At 40.8% G+C, this 25,621-nt stretch overlaps 1 protein-coding gene and 1 long non-coding RNA gene across 2 annotated transcripts in view; one reads left to right on the plus strand and one right to left on the minus strand.

The window, feature by feature from the left end:
* Positions 1–1,540: 1,540 nt before the first annotated feature.
* Positions 1,541–25,621, minus strand: part of LOC148385971 (roundabout homolog 2-like) — a 48,337-nt gene continuing 24,256 nt past the window's right edge. Inside the window, exons 3-27 of the mRNA XM_088398696.1 lie at positions 23,312–23,469; positions 23,073–23,193; positions 22,798–22,936; positions 20,958–21,094; positions 19,840–19,964; positions 19,035–19,206; positions 16,838–17,043; positions 15,383–15,464; positions 15,120–15,285; positions 14,712–14,878; positions 14,503–14,624; positions 14,203–14,434; positions 12,341–12,465; positions 12,074–12,245; positions 10,928–11,104; positions 10,194–10,220; positions 10,026–10,065; positions 8,392–8,519; positions 7,564–7,836; positions 6,735–6,897; positions 6,280–6,540; positions 5,562–5,758; positions 4,318–4,479; positions 3,973–4,230; positions 1,541–3,666 (exon numbers count right to left, since the gene is read on the minus strand). Of these exons, the coding sequence (XP_088254822.1) occupies positions 3,665–3,666; positions 3,973–4,230; positions 4,318–4,479; positions 5,562–5,758; positions 6,280–6,540; positions 6,735–6,897; positions 7,564–7,836; positions 8,392–8,519; positions 10,026–10,065; positions 10,194–10,220; positions 10,928–11,104; positions 12,074–12,245; positions 12,341–12,465; positions 14,203–14,434; positions 14,503–14,624; positions 14,712–14,878; positions 15,120–15,285; positions 15,383–15,464; positions 16,838–17,043; positions 19,035–19,206; positions 19,840–19,964; positions 20,958–21,094; positions 22,798–22,936; positions 23,073–23,193; positions 23,312–23,469 (3,812 nt within the window). The 3' untranslated portion in view covers positions 1,541–3,664. The remainder of the gene's footprint in view (positions 3,667–3,972; positions 4,231–4,317; positions 4,480–5,561; positions 5,759–6,279; positions 6,541–6,734; positions 6,898–7,563; positions 7,837–8,391; positions 8,520–10,025; positions 10,066–10,193; positions 10,221–10,927; positions 11,105–12,073; positions 12,246–12,340; positions 12,466–14,202; positions 14,435–14,502; positions 14,625–14,711; positions 14,879–15,119; positions 15,286–15,382; positions 15,465–16,837; positions 17,044–19,034; positions 19,207–19,839; positions 19,965–20,957; positions 21,095–22,797; positions 22,937–23,072; positions 23,194–23,311; positions 23,470–25,621) is intronic.
* Positions 14,127–18,524, plus strand: LOC148385972 (uncharacterized). The gene is made up of 3 exons (XR_015863062.1): positions 14,127–16,065; positions 16,859–16,925; positions 17,004–18,524. It is a non-coding gene; the product is annotated as an uncharacterized LOC148385972 (long non-coding RNA).

Raw genomic sequence — 25,621 nt, forward strand, 5'->3', positions numbered from 1 at the left:
ACAAGGAGCCAAAACCAAACGAATGAAAGCAGGGAACTGAATACACACAAATTGACGAGACAACGCGGCATACATGGTCGAGACGACGAGGCACACATGGTCGAGAGACGACTGGCTAGAGGGATCTGATTGGATGACACGAGGTTCTGGGCAGCTGCGAACAGGTGGAGACAATAAACGAACAAACAAACGAACAAACAAACAAACAAATAAACAAACGAGGAGACATTAGGAAAACAACACACAACATGAAACAAAATCAAATCTTTTATTATTTATTTTTAAATGAAGTCAAGCTGATCCGCACGGTTTTATGAAAATGAACAAAAAGCCTTCACGGATATACTGTGCACATTTTTTAACTGGCTATAATTTATTCTTGGTAGCATTGTTATATTCAGGAATAATAATACAAAGAAAAATCCACCATGGTCATGGGCTTTCATGATAATGTTTTCAAAATAACCCAAAAGGTTTTACAAAGTGTTGTAAGTTTAAAATATTGATATCAAATGATTGTCTTTGGAACAGAACATCGATAACACATCTGACAACTGTTTTAACAATTTTTATTTTCTCAATGGCCATAATTTATTCTTGGTAGCATTGTTATATTCAGGGATAATAATACAAAGAAAAATCCGCCATGGTCATAGGCTTTCATGATAATGTTTTCAGAATAACCCAAAAGGTTTTACAAAGTGTTGTAAGTTTAAAATATTGATATCAAATGATTGTCTTTGGAACAGAACATCGATAACACATCTGACCACTGTTTTCAACAATTTTCATTTTCTCAACCAAGTTGTGACAAGAAAAGAGAAAAAAATACTCACTCTGTGTCTTCACACTACTTCTGAAAAATGCAACCCACCTGGATTTAAAGCATTAGTGAGGTGTAGCCAATAATTCTCATTTTTTTGCACAATATCTGCAGACAATCTCTGATCTCGGTCAATCAATCTGGAGACATTGTTATAGACAGGATTTCACAGATAGCCTCAAGCTAACCAAAGCAAATCTCTGCTGGCTCTTGTTTAACGAGAAACAATGTGATTTTTCAACCAAGCCATAGCATACGTGCCAAACAAAATTCATGAGACGGCTGAGACAGAATCATGTTTTGGGTTATCTTTTTATATTTATACAATGTGGCAGTCAGAGCTTGTAATGGGTGAGGCTGTGCAAAATCACATTCATTGTGATGCCTTTTACAAAGTGACCGTGTGATGATGCATTTTAAATTCTACTATAGCACTTGCATTTGTCAGCCTTGTGGATGAATTTTTCATAAGCTGCTTTTAAGGAATGAAATAAGAATAGATCAATAAAATCAGGCCGACCCAGCACAATAATTCTAACTGCGTATGATAAAAAAACAGATACTCCTGAATTACTTTAAATAAAGATTAGCCATCATTGGTTTCGCTTCAGATTGTCGAAATACAAATACATCACTAAATTTGTATTTTTCTGTATACAATAAAGCAATTTTCAACAGTTTTGAATGGCAAGTAGAATAAATGGAAGGAAACATTGCTCATTTTCACATACACATTTTATTTTGCATCAAAGGATTGAAAATTGCCCCTACTGTGGGTGGTTGTGTATTCCTGAGGGCAAACCAGTCTGCCAGGTAAAGATTCCCATTACCAGAAATAAACAATCCAAAACCAAAATACTACAGTGTTGGATGTTAAGCAACTTAAGCTTTGAATCAAGAATGGGAAACAATTCCACTTCCAAAGCTCCACCAAATAATATTCTCAGTTCCAAAAGGATGATGGAATACTGTGGTAAACATGCCCCTGTCACAGCATTTTATGTAATGTGTTGCAGGCATCAAATTAATAAAAGTGAATATTTGCAAAACAATAAAGTTCATCAGTTTCAACATTGAACTTGCAAATCATTGTATTCCAGTTTTAATTACCGTATTGGCCCGAATATAAGACGGTGTTTTTTGCATTGAAATAAGACGGAAAAAGTGGGGATCGTCTTACATTCGGGGTCTAGACATTATACCCATTCACAATGCTAGATGGTGCCAGATATATTTAAAGCGAATGCTGAACTCAACTCCCCAGGCCAAAGCGAACCCCTGTCACGAAGAAGAAAAATAAGAATAGCGGTAGCTATGTGATTGCACTTTAGTTTACATATTTAAATGTTCAGATATTAACATGTGATAGACAGTTTTTGCATGATTTGAATGAGGCAAAATAACATGCTTTTTCTCTCGAATATATTTTTAGAATCATTTGTTTCAGATGCACTGTAATTATTTTCTATACAAAAATTAAATTTGGTGTTCAAAAAGTATTTTTTCAAACTTGAATCTTGAAAAAGAGGGGGTCCTCTTATAATCAGGGTCGTGTTATATTGGGGCCAATACGGTATGTTTTACTATAAAGTCCCAACTTCATTGGGATTGGGGTTTGTACCATACATCTGACTGATTCACATGATTTAATCAGCCCATATTAGACATTTTAATCAGCAAAATTTGCTGATTGTGTTCCTTTTTTCATACACATTAACAGCTACAACATAATACAAATATGACATTCAAACACCCCCGAAAACAAAGAAACAAAAAAATTGACGATCTTTCCCTCTGTTGTTAAATTAAACAAATACAAAGACATTAAGCAAAGTAAAAAAAGTTAACCGATTAGTCGGTTATCAGAATTTTGTTCTGCCAAATATCGGTATTTAAAACAGAGCATTACAATCTACTGTATAGCATCGTGTTTTGAATATTGCACTCTTATCATATCATTGTAAGCAATTGAAAATGAAGTACCCAAAGTAATAAATATATATACTGTATATTATATTAACATACTTTCAAGGAAAGGGCGTGAAGGGACACACACACACACACACACAATACCCATTTGCCTTGCTTTGGATATCACAGGTGATGTGTCGCTTTGTTACCATAAAAGTGGAACATTTTGCAAGTAGTCGTTAATGCATCATAAAATTCAAAGCAAATATTACATAACACCGTTTCTTGGCTTATTAAAAACCGCATTATCACCTTTGTTACTCCCTTTTCAATGCTCAACATAGGAGATGTTTTCAGTAAGTATTCCCAACGTCATGATTCTTCTCTTCGGCTTTGCAAACAATGGGTTTGTGCTTATTTCCACCAAAACGCTCTGTGCAAAGTACAATAATACAGTAGCTTCATCAAGATAAGCAAATGGTTTGAGCGCCAATGAAAAATGAGTCAACGTAATAAATAAATAGATAAAAAAAGACGGACATTAGGGTAGCTTGCATAGCAAAGCAAAAGAAAAGTATACAGATACATACAAAATGTATTTACAAATTATGCAAGTCCTTTTTCATTTTCATTTGTCATTTTGTTGTAATTTTTCAATCTTCTGTGTGCATTATTGTACACCAAGTGAGAGATACGTAACAGAAGTGGCCACACAGTTTACTCATTTCAAATAGGGGCTATGACGGGAACATTGTGAGTTTGGTGTCTGTGTCCTGTACATGAAATTTACAGTTCTTTATTTTCATTTGCATGTTCCTTTGACTTCATCCTGTTGTCTCTCTGGCTTCCAATCATCATTGCGAGTCACTCACAGAGAGACAATCTCAGAGCACTTGGAAACAAGGTGTGCAGGGAAATGTATCCAACAGATTCTGAAAGAGCAAGAGAGCAGTATAAAATCTCAGCAAGAATATTGCTTTGACTGCATCTTCAAAAGCGGTTGAGGTGCAGTATTATCACACAATGTGGTAAAGTGGAATAACTGGCCATTAAACTTGCAAAGGCTGAAATGGAAAAAAATCTTGTCTGCTGCAATTTTATGTGCATACCTGTTAGTCATCAGCCCATATAGCGTACATAGGCAGCACACATAAATAAGGCAGTCATATATGACAGCTCCAACATACGACGGCAGCCGCAGCACCACAAATACACAACATACTATAGTTGACACTCACAGTGATCCCTTTTCTCTTTGCTGTTTGAGAGAAGATGCCCGTTGTGGGACACTTCTGTGGCAGGTCTCTTGTGGGAAGCTCGACTCAGCGTGGCCCTGTTGGATGCTGACGTGTCGCCCCAGGAACCCATGTGCTGCCGCTCTAGCGTGGAAACGGTCACCATGCACTCCTCTGGAGGCTCCGAGGCCGCACTGCCCCATGAGCTGTTCATGCGGGAACTGGTACTGTGAAGGCCCTTCATTTGAGGTGCATGGGTTGCTGAGTGGATAGACACATTTGGAAAACAACGGGGACATGTTAATGTTCCAGTCTAATGCATCTGAAATTTAGGAAGACTTAGCTTACCTTCTTGATGAGTGTCTTTTCGTCTGGGCAGTGTCCCAACCTTGTTTGATTGTGATTTGAGGCCGGTTAGTTGTACCCTCTTGTGACCAAGGCTGTGTGTGTTCTGCGGACCACAATCTGCTGTACCGGGGCTGTCTGAACGACACAGCTGTGTGCCTTTACCTACAAATAAAAAGGAATATTTGTCTTTCTGAACAAGAAATCTCAGATTATAGGTTGACTGAAAACAAGGTCAGTGTTGGTATAGTATAAAAAGTATAAAAACGAAAATTGTCGCATCAATCGTGGCTTTGTTCGCACCAAATCTGACAGCCGAGCAAACAATAATTACTGTTTGCATTGCTAATATATGTGATTATTTTTAGTCCCACTGATCTGTATTTTGTTCAACAATAGCATATTAAATGATAAAAACAAATATTTAAAATGGACTACGAGTCCTCCTGTTACCCTATCAAACAAATGCATCAAAAATGATGTATTTTAATCCCTGTGGGAGACGTTGTCTTGTTTCTCTGTGCAGAAAGGAGTCCTATTTATAACTTTAAAATATCAAACTTTTCAGCAGAGCGCTGCACTTATATATACAGTGTTATGGTTTTGATGTTCTTAAATAACTTCAAAGGAATTCTAGAAACCCGTCAAGATTGAACTTTAACAAATATTTACTGTACAGTGACAGAAAGGAACCTCATTTGAATGTGGATACTTTAGAAGATGATTGTAGGTTTTATTTCAAGAAAAAGATGAGCAATATCTGACTATTCCTAAAATTATGGAGACAAAATGTGATTTAGCAATGACAGAATCACGGTTAAAACAACAATGACAGATTAACAGGCTGGGTAATATTCCTAAAAAAGCCGTGTCAAACTCTAAATTTACCGATGATAGAAACACGGTTAAGATAACGATGACAGACGCAGTTTTGGTTTGTCTTAATATAACGACGGACTGATGACAGACGGGTGGCCAATCACGGAAAAACGGACTACCTGTATTCATGTCTCTTGCCTTCTGCCTGCACCCCACCACAACAAAATCCCCCACGTGACAAGCTGTCAATGTGACTGCCGAATACACTAACACACTGAATCAACCCAGTTAATGTGACCCTGACATAATCAGCACACACACAGACACGTCTACCCAAACAAAACAAACCCCATCTCAGCACTGAATCCAAATGAGGTTGTTAGACGTGCAACCTAAGTTGTTGGTTTGCCTTCACAGTGTCAACGTACCTGAGACCTCAAGGTTATCCATAGTTTGTCCAGGAGTGTAATCAAAGCTGCACAAATTCTTTGACACCATGGCGTATCTGTCTTCCTCTTCATCCTCGGAGAGGCGGGTGTCTCCCAAATCTGAGCCCAGCGTTGAAGACATAAAGTCCATCGGAGGAATGGTAGTATTGGACATGTTTGAATTGCTCTTCATGTTCCTAATAGATAAAAAAGGACTTATAAGAAACCCAACACAAGGATTACATATAAAGCAACAAAAAGACCAGGATGCAGAAGGAGTGCACATCCGAAAAGTCTGCAGACACTTAACTGATTACATGCTTGGTGCTGGTGGGTGGTATGCAAACAGTGGGGTTCTAAATGGAGTGGATAAAGGGTATCTGGGTGGTCAAAGGCTGTCACCAACACGGCTTTTATCTCTTCTACAGCTGTACTGCATGACAGTTCTCCGCCCGCCATCAAGGCAATGCATGCCTAATTATCAACTCTATTTGCTGACGTTAGGCCAGAGAGCTTTTCTAAACCCATGTATTCCGTTGTATGCATGTCCACCATTATGTTGTTTGCAAGGTTCCATTAGAAGCATTATGGATGGAAGATTGCGACATTGGCTGGAGGTGTACAGCCACCGTCTGATAGGTTTTATGCTCATCTGTTCAAGACGTATGCACTTTTTCCCTTCTATCAAATTGAAATTAAAACCGGTAATGCTGTTTACCATGCTTGCTTGGCAACTTCATACTGGTAAGCTCTGGTTAGCTCATCCAAATGGGCTTGCAAAATCGACTGCATTTCCTCATGGTGGGCTGAGCTGAGAGACGACGATGAAGGCTGGTTGTAAGAGGCTGCCGTCGCCGGTGAGGAGGCTCTTCCTCTTAGAGGTGGAGTAGGTCCCCTTTCTTCCTCAACATCATTCTCCAAACTTTGGTGACGGTAAGAAGGGAGCGAGAGAGGTGGGGCCCAACTGTTGTTGTCGTATCTGGTAGGTAGAGAGTTAGAATACCACACAACATGAACGCTGAAAAAAACAAACATAAAATATCAATGTTGGAATGACGGGGACACAGGTGGTGGTGGTGGAGATCTGACCTCTGTTTTTGTGTGATCTTAGAAGTGTGCTTGTTGTTTCATGTTTGCATGTGAATCAACTGATGAGATGTGAACACATCTTACCCTCCTCTGTGGCTTTCCTGAGGGTAATGGTCAAGGTCAACCTCAGTTCCAGGCAGAGGGTGCATGGGTGGTGGAGGCAGGGGCATGTTCGCCCAACATGTCCCGTTGGATTTAGGGGTCTTTGTTCCACCTTTCACCTTCTTTTTCTTCCCTACCTTTGCACCTGAGGGTGGGTAACAAGATTTAAGTGTTTTTGTTTGGTGCCATGCTAGCAGATTACAGTTAAGCCGTTTCTACACACCCAGAATTGGCTTTTAGTCTATATTTTTTCCATCCAACCTTTTGTATTCATCAACCACCTTTTGGTATGCTGAAGGCATACGATGATTTCAAAATGTTATGATATTTCTTAAATTGGCATCAAAACCTGAGGCGACCCTCTTCCGTAAAGCTTCTTCTGCTTTATCTCTGGTCGTCGTGACATTTAGCTGAGCACAAAGCTTATTGTGAATCGTCAAAAGCGCGCACAGAAATGCCTCCATGATGCTACTGACTATGTGAACACAGTAGCCTATACACAACTCATAACGCATTGCCAATCAAGTTAACCCAAAGAAATGCGTCATGATTGTCTGACATTTCTGGGCTAGATAAGCTCCCAGGGTAGAACTCTGATGAAGATGGCAGACTAATTAAGAGCATTATCCTAAGGGTTCATTTGCAGTGAATATGTAAATAAATACACTCTTTTCCATTTTGCACTTTCTGTGGCTCCGTTTGCCAACTCCCTTGCAGGAATTGTACTTCTAAAAAAATAACCGTCACGCACTATTTTCTTCCTGGGCAATTCTCTCAAGCACTCATGCAAAAAAAAAGCACAAAATTGTACCGGTGGCCGGGCGTCTATCGGTTAGCGAGTAGCCCAGGTTGGCTATTTCCTGCTGGGCCTGCAGAGAAGCCTTCCAGCGTGGATCTGGTCTGTCTACAGCCAACTCGTGGAAGCTGTTGGACTGCAGTATCTGGGTGGTGGCATAGGGGGTGGGCTGGCTGTCTTGCACTGGGCTGCTGTAAGCAGCTTTCCCCATGAAGTCAATACTGCTGTAGATGGCCCCATCCGACAGCATGGTGCCTGTCTTCTCCACCGCTGCGGATGGTAAGACATCTACGACAAAGGAGCCAGGCGTTACAGGGATCATCCACAGATTAGATGACATGATTTTAACAATCTTTAAGGTCATTAATGCTCCCCGCTGCTCTTGCTCTCCCCATTTGTTAAACAAAAACAGCTCGTAAATAGACTTGATCTGAATGGAAGTGATGGTCTGCAACCATAATTAACATGCATCATGCTGAGGAAGCCCGGTGGAGTGCTCACATGATGATGCTCAGCCCTGCAGCTGACCAGACCTCTCCTGAGCTTGACAAACATGCAAACGCAGGATGCATGTAAAGCCTTATTAAAGTCTCAAACTCGTCACACAAAAGCAGAGCAGGAGAGAAATCGGGGGCAAAAAGTCAATGTAATAACACAAATTGAATCCCAAATATCAGGCTTGCCAAATCACATTAGCAAAGTGTAGCCCTCAAAGGCACTTTTAATTTCTCTGCGTGTTTGTTTTAATGTCAGGCCTTGTCACTGTGAATAACAAATGACGAACATCAAAACTGTCGGACCGGGCAACGCGCGCTAGAACTCCCATCAGCCAGCCATGTTTACCTCCTCGGCCAAAGTTACTGCTGCCTTTCGGACTTCCCAATCCTCCGTTTGCTGGAAGGCTTGTGGAGGGCCATGAGTCCGCCAGCCAGGGTAGACCAGGGTCACCCGCTTTCAACAGCCCTGGACGGCTGAGGGATGGATATTCACAGAGAAAGGAAGACCTTAGCAGATTAGAGGCTTATATGATAAAATAAATATCAGCATGCATTTTAATAATGTTGTTTTTCCTATTGTGTTAAAAATAAAATGCACCCAAAGTGAATATATTTTAGCCCATCAAAAAAAAGCCTGAAGCACAAACAAGAGTGCAGAAAACATGCGGGGCATAACATGGCAGGTCTATATATCAGACTTCTGCCTCCCCTTCAACTCCACAAGCCAAAACTCTCCCAGGAGAAACCAGGCAGGCCTGAATACACACTTAATCCGCTTTATAGCCTTAGCACAACAAAAATTTACATTTTAAATTGAGAATCATGGACCGCCTCTGGCAGAGCAACTACATGGCTGCATTGTCTCCATGGCAACGGAGACAGAAAAGGACCATCGGGGGGTTTAGGAAATGTGGCGCTGACTTTGTTGCTGTGAAATATAGTGGTAATGTATACAAGCATTGACTTGAGAAAATAAAAGTCGTGAGGGGCAAATCAGGGAGGAAAAACCACTTGCATGGCGTAAAAGTGACAAAACATATGCATGGTTCACGCGTCCTGGTCGCATGTTGACTTAATGCGCTCGTACACGCAGGGAATTTTCCACTGGGCCTGACTCGCCGAGAACCAAGGGAATTGTTTACAGCTGACTTGGTGATAGCTCAAAGGTGTTTAACAATTATATCAATAATTTCCATTGTAAAATACACATTTGCATACATCTATGAAGCACGTGCCAATGTTACCGTAACAACGTGTGCGTGCGTTTGTGTGTTTATTAATCTGTCGGGATGTTTATTTTAGTCCATCATGGCGATGGAATTATCTGATTGTTTAGCTGGCGTCGCATTAATTGTGCTTTCTTATCTATTTCCTTTTCCGCTCAAATGATTGGCCTACTTTTGGGTAAATCGAAACACTCATAATGAGGCCTAATTTAAGATTTTTTTAGCAAGCACATATTTCTAATTAAGATTGAGATTCAGATTAAGACCCTTTTATTGTCATGAGCATGTTTTCTTGCAGCCAACTAAAGAAGTTGCCAGAGCTTTTTTTTTTTGTACGAATGTATTGTTAGGGAAATTTCTGGCTCATGGCTACCTCAACCATAAATCAGAGAGTTTCGAACTCTGTTCTTCCAAACTTTTATGAAGGAGCACAAAGTCAAATAGGTTGACATTTTTTTTAAATAGCACATTCATCACCTCTCCCGTCGTCTCATGACCTCTTCGCTCGCCCTTATATTAGCAATGAAGAAATACGGCAGCCTGCCTTCATTAATTAGCAGCATTCATAAGGAAAGGGGTGATTGATGATCGAGTGTACAGTACATCAGTGAAAATTACACACTAGTCTGAGAAGGAAAGATTGGCAAATTCTAATTCTGGATTCAGGAAATGACTTGTGTTAAGGCATTAAAATGAGTACTTATTGAGAAGGTAGACAGAGTGAAGGTCATTCTAGAAAGTAAAAACAACTCACCTTCCATTTCTGATCAGACCTCTGTCTCTTTGGAATGTGACTTAAAAGTAAAGAGGGGGAAAAAACACACAAGTCAATTTGATATTCACATACAAGAATACATACATATTGCTGCCATTTTGGTATAAAGATAAATTGCGGTATAGAAATCACAGTGTAAATGCATACCTGCTCGGGTAAAAGTGAAAGATTGAACTGCAATGATAAAAAAAGAGTAATGCATATCAAAAAGGGCAAAACAGATTCCACTCATACACAAATCAGAACAGCTATTGAGGAATTTCAGCTTGTCTGTGTATTGTCAGGATTAATCATGTTTACGCCAGGCAGAGTATGACTTCGTTTTGATGAAGCAAACCATTTAAGTCAGATTTTTTTGTTTTATTTATTCATTAATTTATTTATTGTTGTACAATAATATTTTGAATTGAGATTGAGAAAAGGGATCAGATGCATCACTCAATTATGTAAATCCCTCTTAAACCCGAAAACCAAGTCACTGCTGGAATACAAATTATGATAATGGCCATGCTCACCAAATGGCTAAAAATATACATTTCATCTTTAAACCTAGATGCGCTTCATGTTAATGTGCAAACAACGCTGTCAAAGGTCTGATAATGGGAGGTGATGTTAAATGACTTATCTCGCATGAATGTATGACAGTGTTGAAGCACGCCACTGATAGAGCGTGGCACATTTGATGCACACCAATGCACAGTGGGTAAAAGTAAATACAGCCTATTTCCACCAGTGTTGAATATATTCATATCGTTCTGCCTTTTAGTCAGCTCAAATGGAGTCAAATCTGTGATGACATCAAGTCTCATTGGGGCGAGAGACCAAATGAGCTTTGAGATTCCGTATCGATGCGGAACCATGTAAATTGATTTTTTTTTTACCTGCATAGTTGCTGAGTCCTTTCCTCTTTTTTCTCCTCCAGTAAAGCCAGGCACTGAAGCCCATGAGAACAATCCAGCAGGCTCCGCCCAACCCCGCGATGAAGGCCGGCTGTTTCACCACATCTGAGATGCTATTGTTGCCCTCCGATCCCGTCATTACGTCCCTCTGTTCTGCACCTGGGGACCCCCAATGGAAAAATACGTAAAAATGAAGACATACAAATAAAACGTTTACATGGGAAGTGGAGCATGTAAGTAGTGTCACCGGACAAAAATATTACATGTAACAAAAAAAAACCTTAACTCGGAGGCTTGGAAAACAATAAATAAAATAACTAAATACAAATAAACAGCATCAGTGCATTCAATATACAGGCAGAGTTAATCAATTCAGCAGAGCACTTATCAAGTTGAGCCTAAAAGACACGAGATTGACAGAGCAGCTCTGACAGAGTTTGATTTTATGTTGCAGCTACTGTGCTGTGAAATTAGATTCACAGTCTCCAGCAGGAACCCCCAATCCTGACACTGACATGCACGCACGCACGCACGCACGCACGCACGCGCGCGCGCGCGCGCGCACGCGCACACACACACACACACACACACACACACACACACACACACACACACACACGCACACGCGCACGCACACGCACACACGTCATTAAACCGCAGCCCACAGGCTTGTGTTTCCCTTCCCCTGTCTGTTAAGGCTGTTATTATTTATCAGTCAAGAGTCATAGATGAGGAGCATCTGTCCAGGGCTCCAATATTGACTCTGGGCTTATAGAGTCTGAGCATCCTTTTGCTATTTTACAAGAAGTGATAGGCTGATAAGCTCCAGCAAAAAAAAAAAAAAAAATCATTCTACTTTGTTAGTGACTGCAGCCCATATATTGAAGTGGATTATTGATACGGCTAACAGTACTTGGCAGTGTTACCAAACACTACATGTAATGAACCACTATTGATTTTTCAGCAGATGTCCACAGTGTAAAGAGCAATCTTCTTTCTGCAGGGTGCTAAATTGATAAATCATTTTCTCAGACCCCAAACCATGATGGACACCTTGGTCTCCCCATTATTTGGTCATTTTATCCCGACTTGAGTTTGTGTGTGCGCGTGCGTGTACGAGTGGATTACCCAAGGTGATGAGCTGGGGCACACTCTTGACCCCCACCCCTGCACTGGTGCTTGCAGCAACCTCCACGCGGTACTGCACTCCAGCCTGCAGACCCCCGACAACCACTGAACGGATGGTTGCATCCACAGACTTATTGACATGAAACTGGGTTTCATTAGTCAAACACCAGATCTGACAAAGACAAACAGGTTGAGAGAATCCATTTGAAGGTTACAATATATATTCAAATGTATTAGGATGTTTTTGTCCAATCACACCGACTCTACCTTGTATTCCTGGATGATGCCGTTCTGCTGCTCAGAGGGTGGAGGGTCCCATGACACGCTGATGGAGGTGCTATTATTGCTTCCTACAGTCAACACTGTCACTTGCTGAGGGGGTGCACCGGGTGCTGATGGGTCAAAAAGAAAATGAAATAAATAGAAATGGTCATTGTGCTTTATCTTTTGAGACATGTAATGCTTTGCAAGGAAAATTCAAATTAATTTTGACATGTTGCTACCTGGACTGTTGACCCACATGAGATATAATGAGATTGTGGCCAGCTGGGTTCCAACACTATAATCTATGCAATTTAACACATTATCTTCTCAGAATGGACCATTAAACTGCTTGGGGCCCATACTTTCCATTTGACTCTTTTGATGAGCAAAAACCCAATTAAAAAGATAGAAAATAATAATGCTATCTTTAGGCAACGCTCTGATATGTACAGCATTGCAGAGATGTGCAAAGGAGGTGGGCCGTGATGTGATTGTATTGTCCGCCACCTGGTTGCACGGCAAAATGCTCACTGTGACTTGACGTTTGCGGTTGACAAAAGGGGGAGGGAGAATGTCACCAATGCTCATTATCTCTAAATGGTTGAAATTGTAGATTTGTTTTGAATTCTCCACACATAGAATATCTGAGTCTGTCTGCCAATGAATGAATAGTTAATCATAATAAATACTAATATTCAAACATTAAATCAGGACATCACCAAATCCAAACAAATATGCTCCTTAATAATATGTAGTGCCTGCAAATAAATACACAGCTGATCTAAATGATGCGTACCACCAAATCGTAGCCACAAGAACAAAATGTACTAAAGCTGCTTAATTTGCTTTTTTGCAGGATGCAATCTGGTAAACATAACTTGCTCTGCTAATGAGCCCATCGCGCAAGCTACTTGAGATGTGAATTACGCCCCCACCCTCACATTTGTGATGGTAATGGGGAAAAGTATCACATTGTCTTCCTTCTTTGCTGCCAACATTAGCCACGTGACATATTTAAATTTAAACTGTGCTTTAAGAGTTGAACACCTGACCATGTGCTTTCTCTGTTAGCCCTCAGAGCCCCCCCACAATGTTCAACAAATGCTGTGAATATCTGCCACAGGCAGATAATAAGTGTTTTTCTGAAAAGATTCTGCTGTGCAATCCATTTCTGGCTCTAGATTAATGGACATTTTTTTCTGTTCCTTAATACCTTTTCCAGGATCCAGAGGAAGTAAAATTGCTACCTCAGTTGGAAAAATCCTTCAGTAATCCCGTGTGGCCATTTTAATTGGGCTCCAGTGAGGTAAGGTTCTTTTCTTTTTTTTTTTTTTTTTTTTTGCAGACGTGCGTGTTCAAAATCCCAGATAGACCCTCTTATGTGTTGCCATGAAACATAAATTCTGCAAGTTGGAGATTTCGTTCACATTAATGGCCTTATCTTGACAAGCTCTCAGTGCGAGCTGGACCCCTGCCCGCTTCGGCTGATGCAGCACCTGGCCAGGTTGCAAATACATTTGGAGATACACTCCCTATCGTCACACCCACCAGAAAGCCAGTCTGTAGATCTGCTCCCAGATTTGTCCACTGGAAATAACACCACTTTTGATTTGATCCAGCATTAACGGTCGGAAATACTATTTTATCAAATCAAATCCGACTGAAAAAAAACCTTCCAGGGTATTTTTTCTAATAGCCAGTTTAGCGCCAACTTAGTTATCATGTATACTGATCTTTTTACATGAGGAAAAAGTCAGGATTGGATTTTTACCCAACGATTGTCAGCTATCATTTTTCAACATCAAATCATTATCAATCCTGAACATAATAAGCGCTAGATGTGAGCGATGTGCACAATTATTTACCTTCTTCCATAGTTCGCGCAGTCATGGACTCACTGTCCGCGCCTTGAAACTCATTAAAGTACGGTCGCACTTTAATCTCATAGACAATTCCTTTCTTCAGCCCTAAAAGAGTCATGTCCCTCTGTGAGGAGACTTTTAAGTCCTGGATCTGCCATGGTCCTGGGGAAGGCAGCCCCGATGTCTGCCGGTACAGAACACGGTAGCCTTGAATAAATCGGGATGGGTTGTCCACCTGAAAGAAGAGATAAGTTAGCTTCTTGTCATGTAGATGGGAACAGTATCTTAATGCTGTGTCCTTACAGTCCATGTGACTTGCACTGAAGTGGAGCTGAGAACTACGGGATTATGCATGCTGACCACCACGTCCCCTAACTCTTTCTGTACGTGACGATGATCCACTCCCTGTGCAGTTGGACTAATGTCTGCAACAGCAAGAAGAGCAAGTGATTTAAGTTTGTGTGGCTTATTTCTAAGGATTATCCTTGAGATATTTTTTTTTTTTTTGGTACCTTGTGTCCGCACAGGCTCAGACATGGGGCTCGGGTCTCCCAGCCCCTGAACACTGACTGCCCTGATAATGAACAGGTAAACAGTATTCGGTCGTAGGTCACTGACGGTGAACTCGGTGGTCTTCACATGGTCTGCCACTGTCTGCCAGCTGTTACTTACTGACTGGCTGTTGGGAAAGCAAGATTAATTCACATGAACTGGAGAGAATACTTTTGTTGTATCTACCAGACAGAAAATTGAAGTGCACACCAAAAGGTAGGTAAAACAAATAAATGTGACTATTGTTTAACAGTTAAATCTTCACGACTTGGACTATCTATTTGGTCTGCTTTAAACCCCCCACCCCTCCCATCTGCTTTTTTTTGGGGTCACGAAACATGGCTGACGGCCATGGGTCACAGACGTACCCAAAGGCCTCAATGACATAGGAGGACACCGGGGAGCCAGCCTCTGGCCCCGGTTCCCATGACAACGAGATGCTGCTTTTGGTGACATTAGTGACCTCTGGCTTGGAGGGCGGCCCCGGTAGGGCTGTCAGGTTGGTGGACAGGAAGTCAATGGGGTCAGTGGAATCTGACAAAGAAGAAGAAAAAAAAATAATAATACAAGCCCCAAAATGCAAATGAAGCAAAGTTACATAGCAACTGTTTGAACGTTTTCTGTTGCATACCTGTGATATCCAAGTAAGCACTCCATGATGTTTCTCCACTGGAGCTGGTTGCCACACACGTGTACAAACCAGAATCAGAGAGCTAAGAAGAAAAACAAAATGATGATTATCAAACAGTGTTTACATTTTCTTGCGTGAATGTAAATTTTAATTTACATAGTAAAAGATATTGGGATTGCCGTGCAAATATTTTTTAAGCTTTTGGTACTCTATTTTTCTAATCGCAGATGTCTCAGCGTTCTTTGATCATCCAAACTGCAAAAAGCATAGCTTGCAGACATGTTCCGTAGGTGTGCGAGCGTGAATCGAATCGTCTTTGCAACTGTGATCCCAGTTGGTTGCTACAAGCTCTTGCATCAGTCGGAAGGAGGTTTGCAGCTAGTAGTACAGTAAAAATGCATTAACCTTCACTGGCCTGCATTTGGCTCGAGACAAGCTTGAGAGTGGATGAGAGAAAACCTTAAAGCCACCCAATGAAAAAAAAGAAGAGCACAGTAAAAGCTGACATTAATTTCCTTAATTGATTTTCTCCAATAATAGTCGTCCTCCATTCCCAGAACCATCAACATTATCATCAGGAGTGCTGACACAGGAAATACTGAAGCAGTGATATGATCATCTTGCTCATATTGGCAAAGCCTTTGGGACCGCAGGCAGTTGGGTTCTCTCACTCTCTTGAGGAGGTGAGCGGCATAAGCGGAGCACTTTGACACAGAGACAGGACCCTGCATATTTAAGTCCCTCCATTATATCAGCCCCGTAAGAATGCCTTTAACAGTTCTTGTCCTCGAGTCCTTGAATCAGGTTGGTACGGTCACGGTTCCATCCAAACGTCAGTCTTTAACAACTTATGCTTGTATGCGCAATAGATTGACTTGATTAAGCTGCGAGCTACTTTGTTTGTGATAAAGAGATTCATTAGGAACCCTATGTTTGTGTCAATAAATCTTTCATCCCCTATAGAGACAATTAGATTTTCACAGACACTGATACAGTTCACAGTTAAAATTGTGAAAAAAAGATAATGCTAATGCTCTGTTAAATAACATTTTAATTAGAAAATGAAATATAATTTAGATATTGTCAACTTTAAGTGGCTTTATGGTGTCACATGAGCGATACAAACTGGACAATGAATCTATGGTTTGATTCGATTGCATCACTTTGGAGGCAATTAAGAGGAAATTCAAGAATAATTCAGAAACAATTCAGACATGCTGCGTAATGTAAATTCAATTCAAATGTAAATATCACTTCATCAGAGTCAAGTTATTAGATAGAGCTCAGCATGATGCGGAATTTTTAGCCCACAAATACAACAACAAATATATTTTTAATGATTTCCTCTGACACTGACAACTGAGCTATCTTAACGTTTAAAGGTGCGACTCAGAGTTTACTCAGTTAGTGTAGAAATATAAATACTGTAAAAATAATGAGGGTCAATGAACTCACCTTGGCACTCTGTATTTGAAGGCTGCCGTGTTCCAGCAGCGAAAACCGCGTGTCTTTGCCAAGAAGACTGATGCCGTTCTTTCGCCAGGTAATCGTGGGTTGTGGCTCCCCTGAAGCCTGACACCTGAGTATTGTCACACTCCCTAATGCCTGTGTTTGGTTGTAGGGGCCTTGACGGATGATTGGCGGTGGGCGGTCCTTCAGGGCTGAGGATAATCATGACGGACGAGACGTTATCGTCATTGAAACTTTAATTTTGATGGCACCGTCTCAACATCAATTGTCGACTTGCTACTCTCTCGAATGGCAAAATATTGAAAAACATGAGCTCATAAAAAGGTGCTAATTAGTGATTGAAATAATTGGAGTCCCAATATGTTAAAACTCAATCTGATGGATTTGCAAGAAAAGGAAGCGACTGTTTTGAGCCTTTTCCAGAGTTGAGCAGTGAGCTCATGGCACTGCATCACACCTTTCAGTTTTAATTACTAGGTGAGGATTAATGACGCTTAACCTGTGGCGCTAATTACCGTACCTTCTTTATAACACATTTCAACACATCCAGTCGGTTGCAGCCTACAATGGCTTCCCCTCAACCACCCCTGGCTTTTTTTTCTCCGTTCCACCACAACAAATTAAACTCTTAAATTAGCATGTCAAGGAGGACAACAATGCATCGCTTTAAAAGCTTTTTAAAGTATGTTATATCATCCAGAAAACAGCGTCTGCACTCTGCAACAGTAATTTCTGGAGTGTTGGCTCTCTCCAGGCCTTGTAACAACTCCCCAGCTTCCAATTTTCTCACTATTGCTTTCAACTCTTATCAGGTTTGTCTCCATATTCACAAGTGTTTACAACAGGGTCCCTTTGCTTTTTTTTTAATCACGCTCAGAATACTCGTGAGAACCAAATTAAAAGCAACACAGCAATTCATGCACACCTCGGTAAGGCTCCATCATTATCGTTTGACACCGTTTTACACAGTAAGTATGAAAGGATATCATAATTAACGATTTCAGATTAAATGCTTCACCGACCCATCACATACGCCAACAATTGATTAACTCCTCTGTTCAAGCGGACTTTCTAATCAATACATGTGGTACTGCTTAATTCCGCATTTGGAATGAACAGTGTGAGGGATTAATTATGAATAAATTGAAACACGTTGCAAATACAGAGTGACAATTGCAGTACTTGTCGTTGGCTGTTTTAATTTTAGATTGTGTATGTTAATGTTACAACCGAACGGTGGTTGATAGGAATGGGTCCTAACCTGCAATAATTTTAAACTATTGCATAAAATGAGCATGTTTTCAGCACAGCAAGTCAAGAGATATCCAGAGCATTTGTGGCACAGAACTTCTCAACCTTTAAGTCTGTGAACGTACGCAAAGCTAATGCAAGTAGTCGTGTAATTACAAGCACGCCGACTACGATGGAGATGTGTTTCTTTCTTTCTATATTGGGTGAAATTGATTCGTCAGATTTGTTAAAACTCTCACCCCAACCTGACAGAAGTACATTAGCAACGATCCATCCTGCATGTTTCATTCAGCCTCTTTCTTTATATGCATTAAAAGACACAAAAGTGGATAAGGGCATCAACCGCACTGATAAGGAAACAGCTTAGCAATTACTGCTGACATTAAAGATTTGTCGAAAATGTGTCTGTTCCATCAAGGAGAGTTTCATTTTATGTGCTCTTGGACCACTTACATTTAACACAGTGAGAGGTTGTAAAAATAATAATTGTTGGTGACTGCTTGGCATTTGCGGCATGAAAATGGAGGCTTGCAAATAAAAATACGGGCGGCCTTAAATACTGTCATCAATTATCTAAACAAGGCTTCGAGTTGATTCGTTTATTTTTTTAAGGCTCAATTTGCAGCAATATGAAAAAAGAATCATAAATTATTAAAAGTCATTAACTATAATGCGTTTTACTACATGACATTGCTTATACAGCCAAACTAACATAACTTTGTTCGATGCTGTTGTCTGTGTTGTCAGTAGATCTTGGTAAAACAAGTCATACTAAGCACCGAAAGAAATCATGCAAAAAATCAATTGTTTAAAACAGACATTGCATTGTTTGGGGAAATGCAAAATGCCAACATTTTGTTCTGTTTCTTGTGTTGATGAACTTTGATGTGTCGGATGAAGTGGGTGTGCACGCTTTGGTCTCCTTACTTACCGTCTGCCACCTCCAACTGGGCTTTGGCCAAGATACTGCCTGCTACCGTGAGGGCTTGGCAGATATAATAGCCCGCGTCTGAACGCTGCACTGATGAAATGGTCAACTCTCCATTCATAGACACAGATACACGACTGTCACCCTGTGTTGGCTGGCTGGGAAACAGAAGATCCTACGGGGGGTGAAATTGGAAAGTAAAACACCCAAATGACGGTACATTGTTTCTTTCTATGGATCTGTGAAATCTGCACGGGCATATTGTCAAATGAAAAAACAAATATTCCCAATACGACCAGGACTAGTATGACACAAATCCATGTTGGCATCCACATTGACAATGTCTTTTGCTTTTATGAGATGTCTTGTTGAAAAAGGATTCTCAAGACTTTATATTCCCCCAAAATGATGCACCATCAAGTTGCAAAGAAGCTTCTGACAGACCTCAATGTTCCCCCACAGTGTTTCTACTGCACTTACGAGAGTTGAGGCATCAGCTTTGTCTGTTTCTGCACCCCAAGCAGACATGCTGGCAGGAAAGGACATTAGCCTGCTTTCATTAATGACTCTAATGTGAGCCGGCTGGTCAGAACAGCATCAACTGATGATGAATGACCGCTTTATTATCAGTGGGAGCCACAAAAACCCACCCACAATGTCACCCTGGTCTGATCAGTTTAGCGTTTCCTTTTTTCTATTTTTTTAATACAGCTGTTGCAATATTGATGTCTTTCCTAGCATGACACCAAATATATCTCTCACCATGAGCTGTCTGCACACTATAGAAAACATCTCGCCCAAATCTCACCTGGCTGCCATCTCGTTGCCAGAACACAGTCGGTTGAGGTTTGCCTCTGGTCTCACAGGGAAAGGTTGCCGTTCGTCCTTGAGCCACAATCTGGTCACGGGGTCGCACCACAAACTGGGGCGCCTCTGAATATTACAGTAGCATGCAATACAGTAGCTTATTTGTGGTCATGCACAAGGGGTATTTTTCAAACTACCGGTAAACTGAACATCACATATATAAGGGTGCCCATAACGCCTCAAAGTCAAAATACAATCCTAAAGTGACACTACATCCATGGAGTGGCTCAGAACAGGGGAAAGTCAGTGATTGAGAGATGTGCCAGTAAAATATCATTTTGATGAATGAGCATATGAAATCTCACAGCAGTGCTCTAAGGGTGAAACCGCAAAAGAAAAAAAAAACACATGCACAATGGGATCAGCTGTTACTTACCAACAGGGCGAACTGGTGACAACAATAGTGTGAGTGAGATTAAGTCACAACACAGAGCGAACGAAAGCAGAGGAGTAGAGGGAAAGAAAACAAAATAATGAAAATCAGAAATTCATGAGATGGTGTTGGGTTTCCATCCATGGTGTTTGGAGGACAGATGGCTCTCAATCGCCACAGTATGTAGAAGGAAAAGAACCAATGCCATGAACTAATTCCTATTGGTAAACATAATTCGGGCCACAATTGCTTATCACTGGCTTGGCACCCTTAAAGATGTTGCCCTTAATTCACATTCACGCAAACAATAACAAATCTGCCTGTAGAAATGAAATCAATTGAAATTGAGTTAGATAGGTTCGTCATTCCCTCTCAGTATAGTCAAAAACAAACTAAAATATATCAATGTCAATGAATACAAAAAATATCCTGAAAAAAACACAGTTAGTGAATAAAAATATAGAGAGAGTGGGCTTAATGAAAACCTCCCACTTAAAACTACTTAGTGGTGGTCTGAAATGTAAAGCTGTCAAGCGCTTTGTTCTGTCTGTGAAAAGAAAGCTTGAAGCCAGGCCAGGCCCAACCTTTCAGCGGGGGGGCAATAACACTGGTAAAATGTGCAATAAAGGAGTGATTGTTCTGTGAGTTGGGAGTGACAATAAAAGATAGGATTGATGAGAGCGCACCTCTGATAGTCAGGTAAGCGGAGGCCTCCACTTTGCCCACGCGGTTCTCTGCTAGGCAGGTGAAGGTCCCCTGATCACTCACGCTGGCTTTCTTTATCCTCAGCAAAAGATCCTCTTTTTCATATCTGATGTCATACCTGGTGACAAAGTGGTAACACTGTAGCCTCAATTTTCAAAAAAATACATTGACCTCCACAGTTAGTAGTGTGCATAGGGGTGTGACAAAAACTGATAGAAAGTCGGTTTTCAATTTGCATGGAATAAAAAAACAAATTAAATGATTCCATTTCAACATAAATGATATGGTGGAAAAAATGTTGGTTGATATAGTGAAACCAGATAAAGTTTCACAACCACAATCTCAAAAGGGAATAGTCTCATTTTTCTGCTCTAAACACAGTGACCCAAAACTTATTTTCAAAGGTTTTGTCATTTATGATTGTTTGAAGGCACCTCACTTTCTGAACAGATTAAGACTCCCCGACGTGCACATACTACTGCAGAAACAAAATGAGCAAAGCAATTACACCATCACGAAGGCAAAATTAAAGGGGCTTTCAGATCAAACCCTGACTGTGCCACTCTTTCAATATTTATAACGATCAAGCACCCACTGTGATGTGCAGTTTGCTATGACGGAGGGAGAGTGCAAGCCGTAAGGACATAAGAGTCAGACGGACAGAGTGTCTGCGAGTAAAGGAGTGGCTCACTCTGACAAACTGAATTCTATAAATTCATATTGTGCAGCCACCAGTGCAGAATTCTCTACTTTAAGGGCACAATTGCTTCAGAGGGACATCTCAGCCGGTTCTGATAAGAGGGGCTAGACTCCGAATGAGCGGAGGGGCAAAGGAGTCAGCTCCACCTCTCTGGGGTCTCTTTGACATGAGACATCTTGTGAAATTGTGCAGTCAGCCATGTTGATTTCCACATAGAAGACAAGTCAGGCAGAGAAATGGCACAAGGGGTGAGAAAAGTCAGATGTGAAGGAGCGTGCAGGGGGTGGGGGGTATCAATGTGGGGGTGGGGTCATTCCAGAGTTGGGCGAGGACCGGATTCACAGAACATCTCTGACCCAGATACACACTTCCCATGAGGACGACGGGTTCGGGAAAAGAATAAACAAAGTGGAAGGCTGGACGAGAAACAGGACATGTTTCTTCAGTCAAAGGGCACAAAAAAATTTTTGACAACGACCAGACCGCCCCTGGTGCTGATCATAGTCTGTGTCTAGGATTGATTAGATCAGTGATGGATTGCAACATCCTTTGTTGACGACCACAACAAATGTGGAGAAGTCACATGAGTGCATGTTGTTGAAATGGCAAACTAGTGCCAGAAAATGGCAATTCAAGTATTTTATAATGTGGATACTGCGGTTGAAACATTGCATACCTCGACAAATGGTTTCCAAACTTTGAGCAGTAAAGATCTGGCTGGCTGTATTAGTGAGACAACGTTTGCTTCATATAGAAACAAATCCTTGTGGGCCGGGTATCGGATTACTTTAGATGAAACAAGGGCCGATAAAACGTCGACTCTGACCGGACCAAAATGAGCCTTATGTGCAACATCAAAAGAACAGTGCTGCTTGGAGAGTTTGAAGCAATCAAATGCTCCGCTGTGAGCACAGCCGTTCACACAGCAAATAATGAGATTCTCTGTGGCTAATAAATGATTTCTGCCGCACTGATGAAAGTCCACGAGTAACATGTCAAATTGCTTCTTGAGGGACTCATTAGCTTCGCTTCAGCACCTCCACGTCATCACTTTTACCACACTGATGTGCACACAAGCCTTCATTAAACGAGCGCAACACACACACATGCATTTGCCTCACCTGCCCCGGGGAATATCCACGTCTTCCTTTTTCCAGCGCAGAGTTGGAGGTGGGTCACCGTGGACCTGACACCTGAACTCCACACTCTCATCCACTAAGACCACCTGGTTCACAGGCCGCTGCACAAACACCGGTCTCTCTGGATGTGCACATATAAAGGGAGGCTAAATTTACTTGTAAGACGGTGATAAATACTGAATGGGATGGTGAGCAGTATATACCTTAGAAAGTCCTGCTTTATTGCTTTTGAAAACTTTATATCCCAGAGTTCTTACCAAACACGGAGAGTTGAGCCTTTTCACTCTCTCGCTCGCCGACCATGTTGACAGCCACACACACATAAATCCCTACATCAGTCTTTTGAGTGTTGGAGATAGTCAGTTTTCCTCCACGAACCTGAGAAAAAAGCATAGCAACTATAGATACTGTTTGACAATTTGAATTTCCGTTTCAATTTTTTTGGGGACTTTAACTTTAACTTTAACATTTCATTGTTAACACACAATCAACTCACTGTGATCCTTTCATCTTTAAGATCAAGACGAGCCTTGTCTTTCTTCCAGTAGGTGGTGGGCTCAGGATGCCCACGTGGTGGTTGACATTCCAGGGTGGCCGTCTCCCCAACAGCCACCACCACATCCTGCGGGTTCTGTCGGAAGTCATCCCGTAACACTAAAATACAAAACAGGACACCAAAAAAAATCAATCATATGTGAAGGTATATTATGATTTTAATCAGCCACTGGAAGGAATCATAACTCATTTGCAGTCTGGTAATGACTGGGTGAACATGGATTTAGTCTCAGTCTCAGTGGCCAATAAAACCACCAAATTGTATTTAATTTTTGCTTTTTGAAAAATATTAGCTCACAACAACAAAGGCGTTAAGTTGTCCAGCCCAGTATTGACTGTTTTCAACCAGAATATGACAAGTGGACATCAAGTGTGCTATAAGCATGATCATTCAAAGTCAAAGTCAAAGTCAGCTTTATTGTGAATTTCTTCACGTCAAGACACACAAAGAGATCGAAATTGTGTTTCCTACTATCCCACGGTGACAAGACATATTACACATTCAAGTAAACAATACAACCGCTCTTAGTGTTATTCTACTTTTTTATTTTTTGTTTAGGTGGAAGCCTATAGAGTTGTTCCCTTATAGCAGTAACTGTAGGCACGGGAGATGTACAGCCTAGCAGAATTAACACGACAATATATAAGGAAGAGATACCCAGAGTGCAAGAAGAATGCAAAAAGAGCAAGGGGGAAAGGGAGTTGAGAGGAGCAAGTGGGAAATTGAGCATTAATAATTCACACGCTACATCTCTAAAGCCCTACAACGAGTGTCCTACCATAGATGAATGCCACTATATCCAACGAACTATCTTTAAAAAAAAAACAATCCTCTTAGGAGTGTGAAAGAGTTATCGGTTTCATTTTAGAGTCTGAGCAAGTACAAGCACTTTCGTGTAATTGTAGCGGTAAACAGAATATGAATATGTATTGAGTCCATCTGGAAAGGCTTCAATTATTCTTGTTTCTTAAGGAATATATCACATATATTTGTTTGTCTTGATGCTAATGTATAGGGATTTGTTGGTAAAATAGTTTTCAAATGCGTCCTCTGCAGATCTCGCTACCCGCATGTCACATCACACTCTTGGGAAATATTCTTAAAGACATGCCGCGTCAGTATTTGAATATAAGGACCCATCTTAATTAACATTACCAGCAAAAAATAGTACTTTTTCTAAGCTGTGACATATTCAGTTCAGCAGAATTCTATTTATGAGCATTTTCAATTGTATGCCTCTGTTCTACAAACAGTTCTGCACTTTATTTGGTGCACTCAAAGAAATCTAGTCTTGAAGAATTGTCAACTTAACAGCCACACTGGTGCGTCTAGAGAAGCATCGGTGAATGTGCTGCTCAGTTACATGCTTGAAATCTTCCCAATTCTGTCAAAGCTGTTACCCTAAATATAATTTGCAAAGATAATTCTGCAGAGTGGCTACATGGATGTTTATACTACTGAATTATTATCCCCAAAAAATCATTTGGCTCCTGTGAAGAAGTATTTCCACTTCTATTTAATAGCTTCTGACATGCTGTTTTCAGTATTAGCCGAACAGCGCTTTGGTTTGTATTAAGTGTTGTGTTGCAGGAATCACAATGCCAAATTACAATATGCTAATGCAACACTTGTGAATCTGATAAATGAAAGCCATCAAACTGCTATATCTAAATACAATGACATTGAACCGGTGGCATCATAAAAATAAATCATAAATTAATATAATTTTGATTTATAGTTTTGTATTCTAACGGAACCATAAATGTATGGGATAGTTGGGATCTAAGGTCATATTTTCGTCAGCACTGGAGCAATTTCAAGAGATTACCCTCACTTTGCGAGGATCACACTCTGTCACCTACCTCCTATTTTGATTGATGATGTACACACGATTTCATGTTTTAGTAAATGAGAAGTGAGGGACTGATATAATGTAATTTCTTGGTCATCAGCTATGGTGAATTAAAAAGGGTGAGGGGTGGGTGCATTGTAGTGATAGCAGTCTATGTTTTGAAAACGATGCTCATGGCAATGCGATTGTCGTCAGAATGTGATTTAATTATTCGTTTTTTATCGGTTGTTATTTGCTATGGTGAAAGAATACAAGTGTGTACAGTAGCGCACTTTCTCAAATTCCTTTTATTTGAGGAAAAAAATATGAGAAAGGGCTGCTTAATGAGGTGCTCGCTGTGTGTACAAACCGAGGCACATGAGCCGTGAGGTGGGGGGTTGCGTTCCAATCTATTGAGC

The sequence above is a fragment of the Syngnathus floridae genome, chromosome 15 (assembly GCF_059516105.1).
Source record: "Syngnathus floridae isolate MCC-2025c chromosome 15, RoL_Sflo_1.0, whole genome shotgun sequence".
Classification (NCBI taxonomy): domain Eukaryota; kingdom Metazoa; phylum Chordata; class Actinopteri; order Syngnathiformes; family Syngnathidae; genus Syngnathus; species Syngnathus floridae.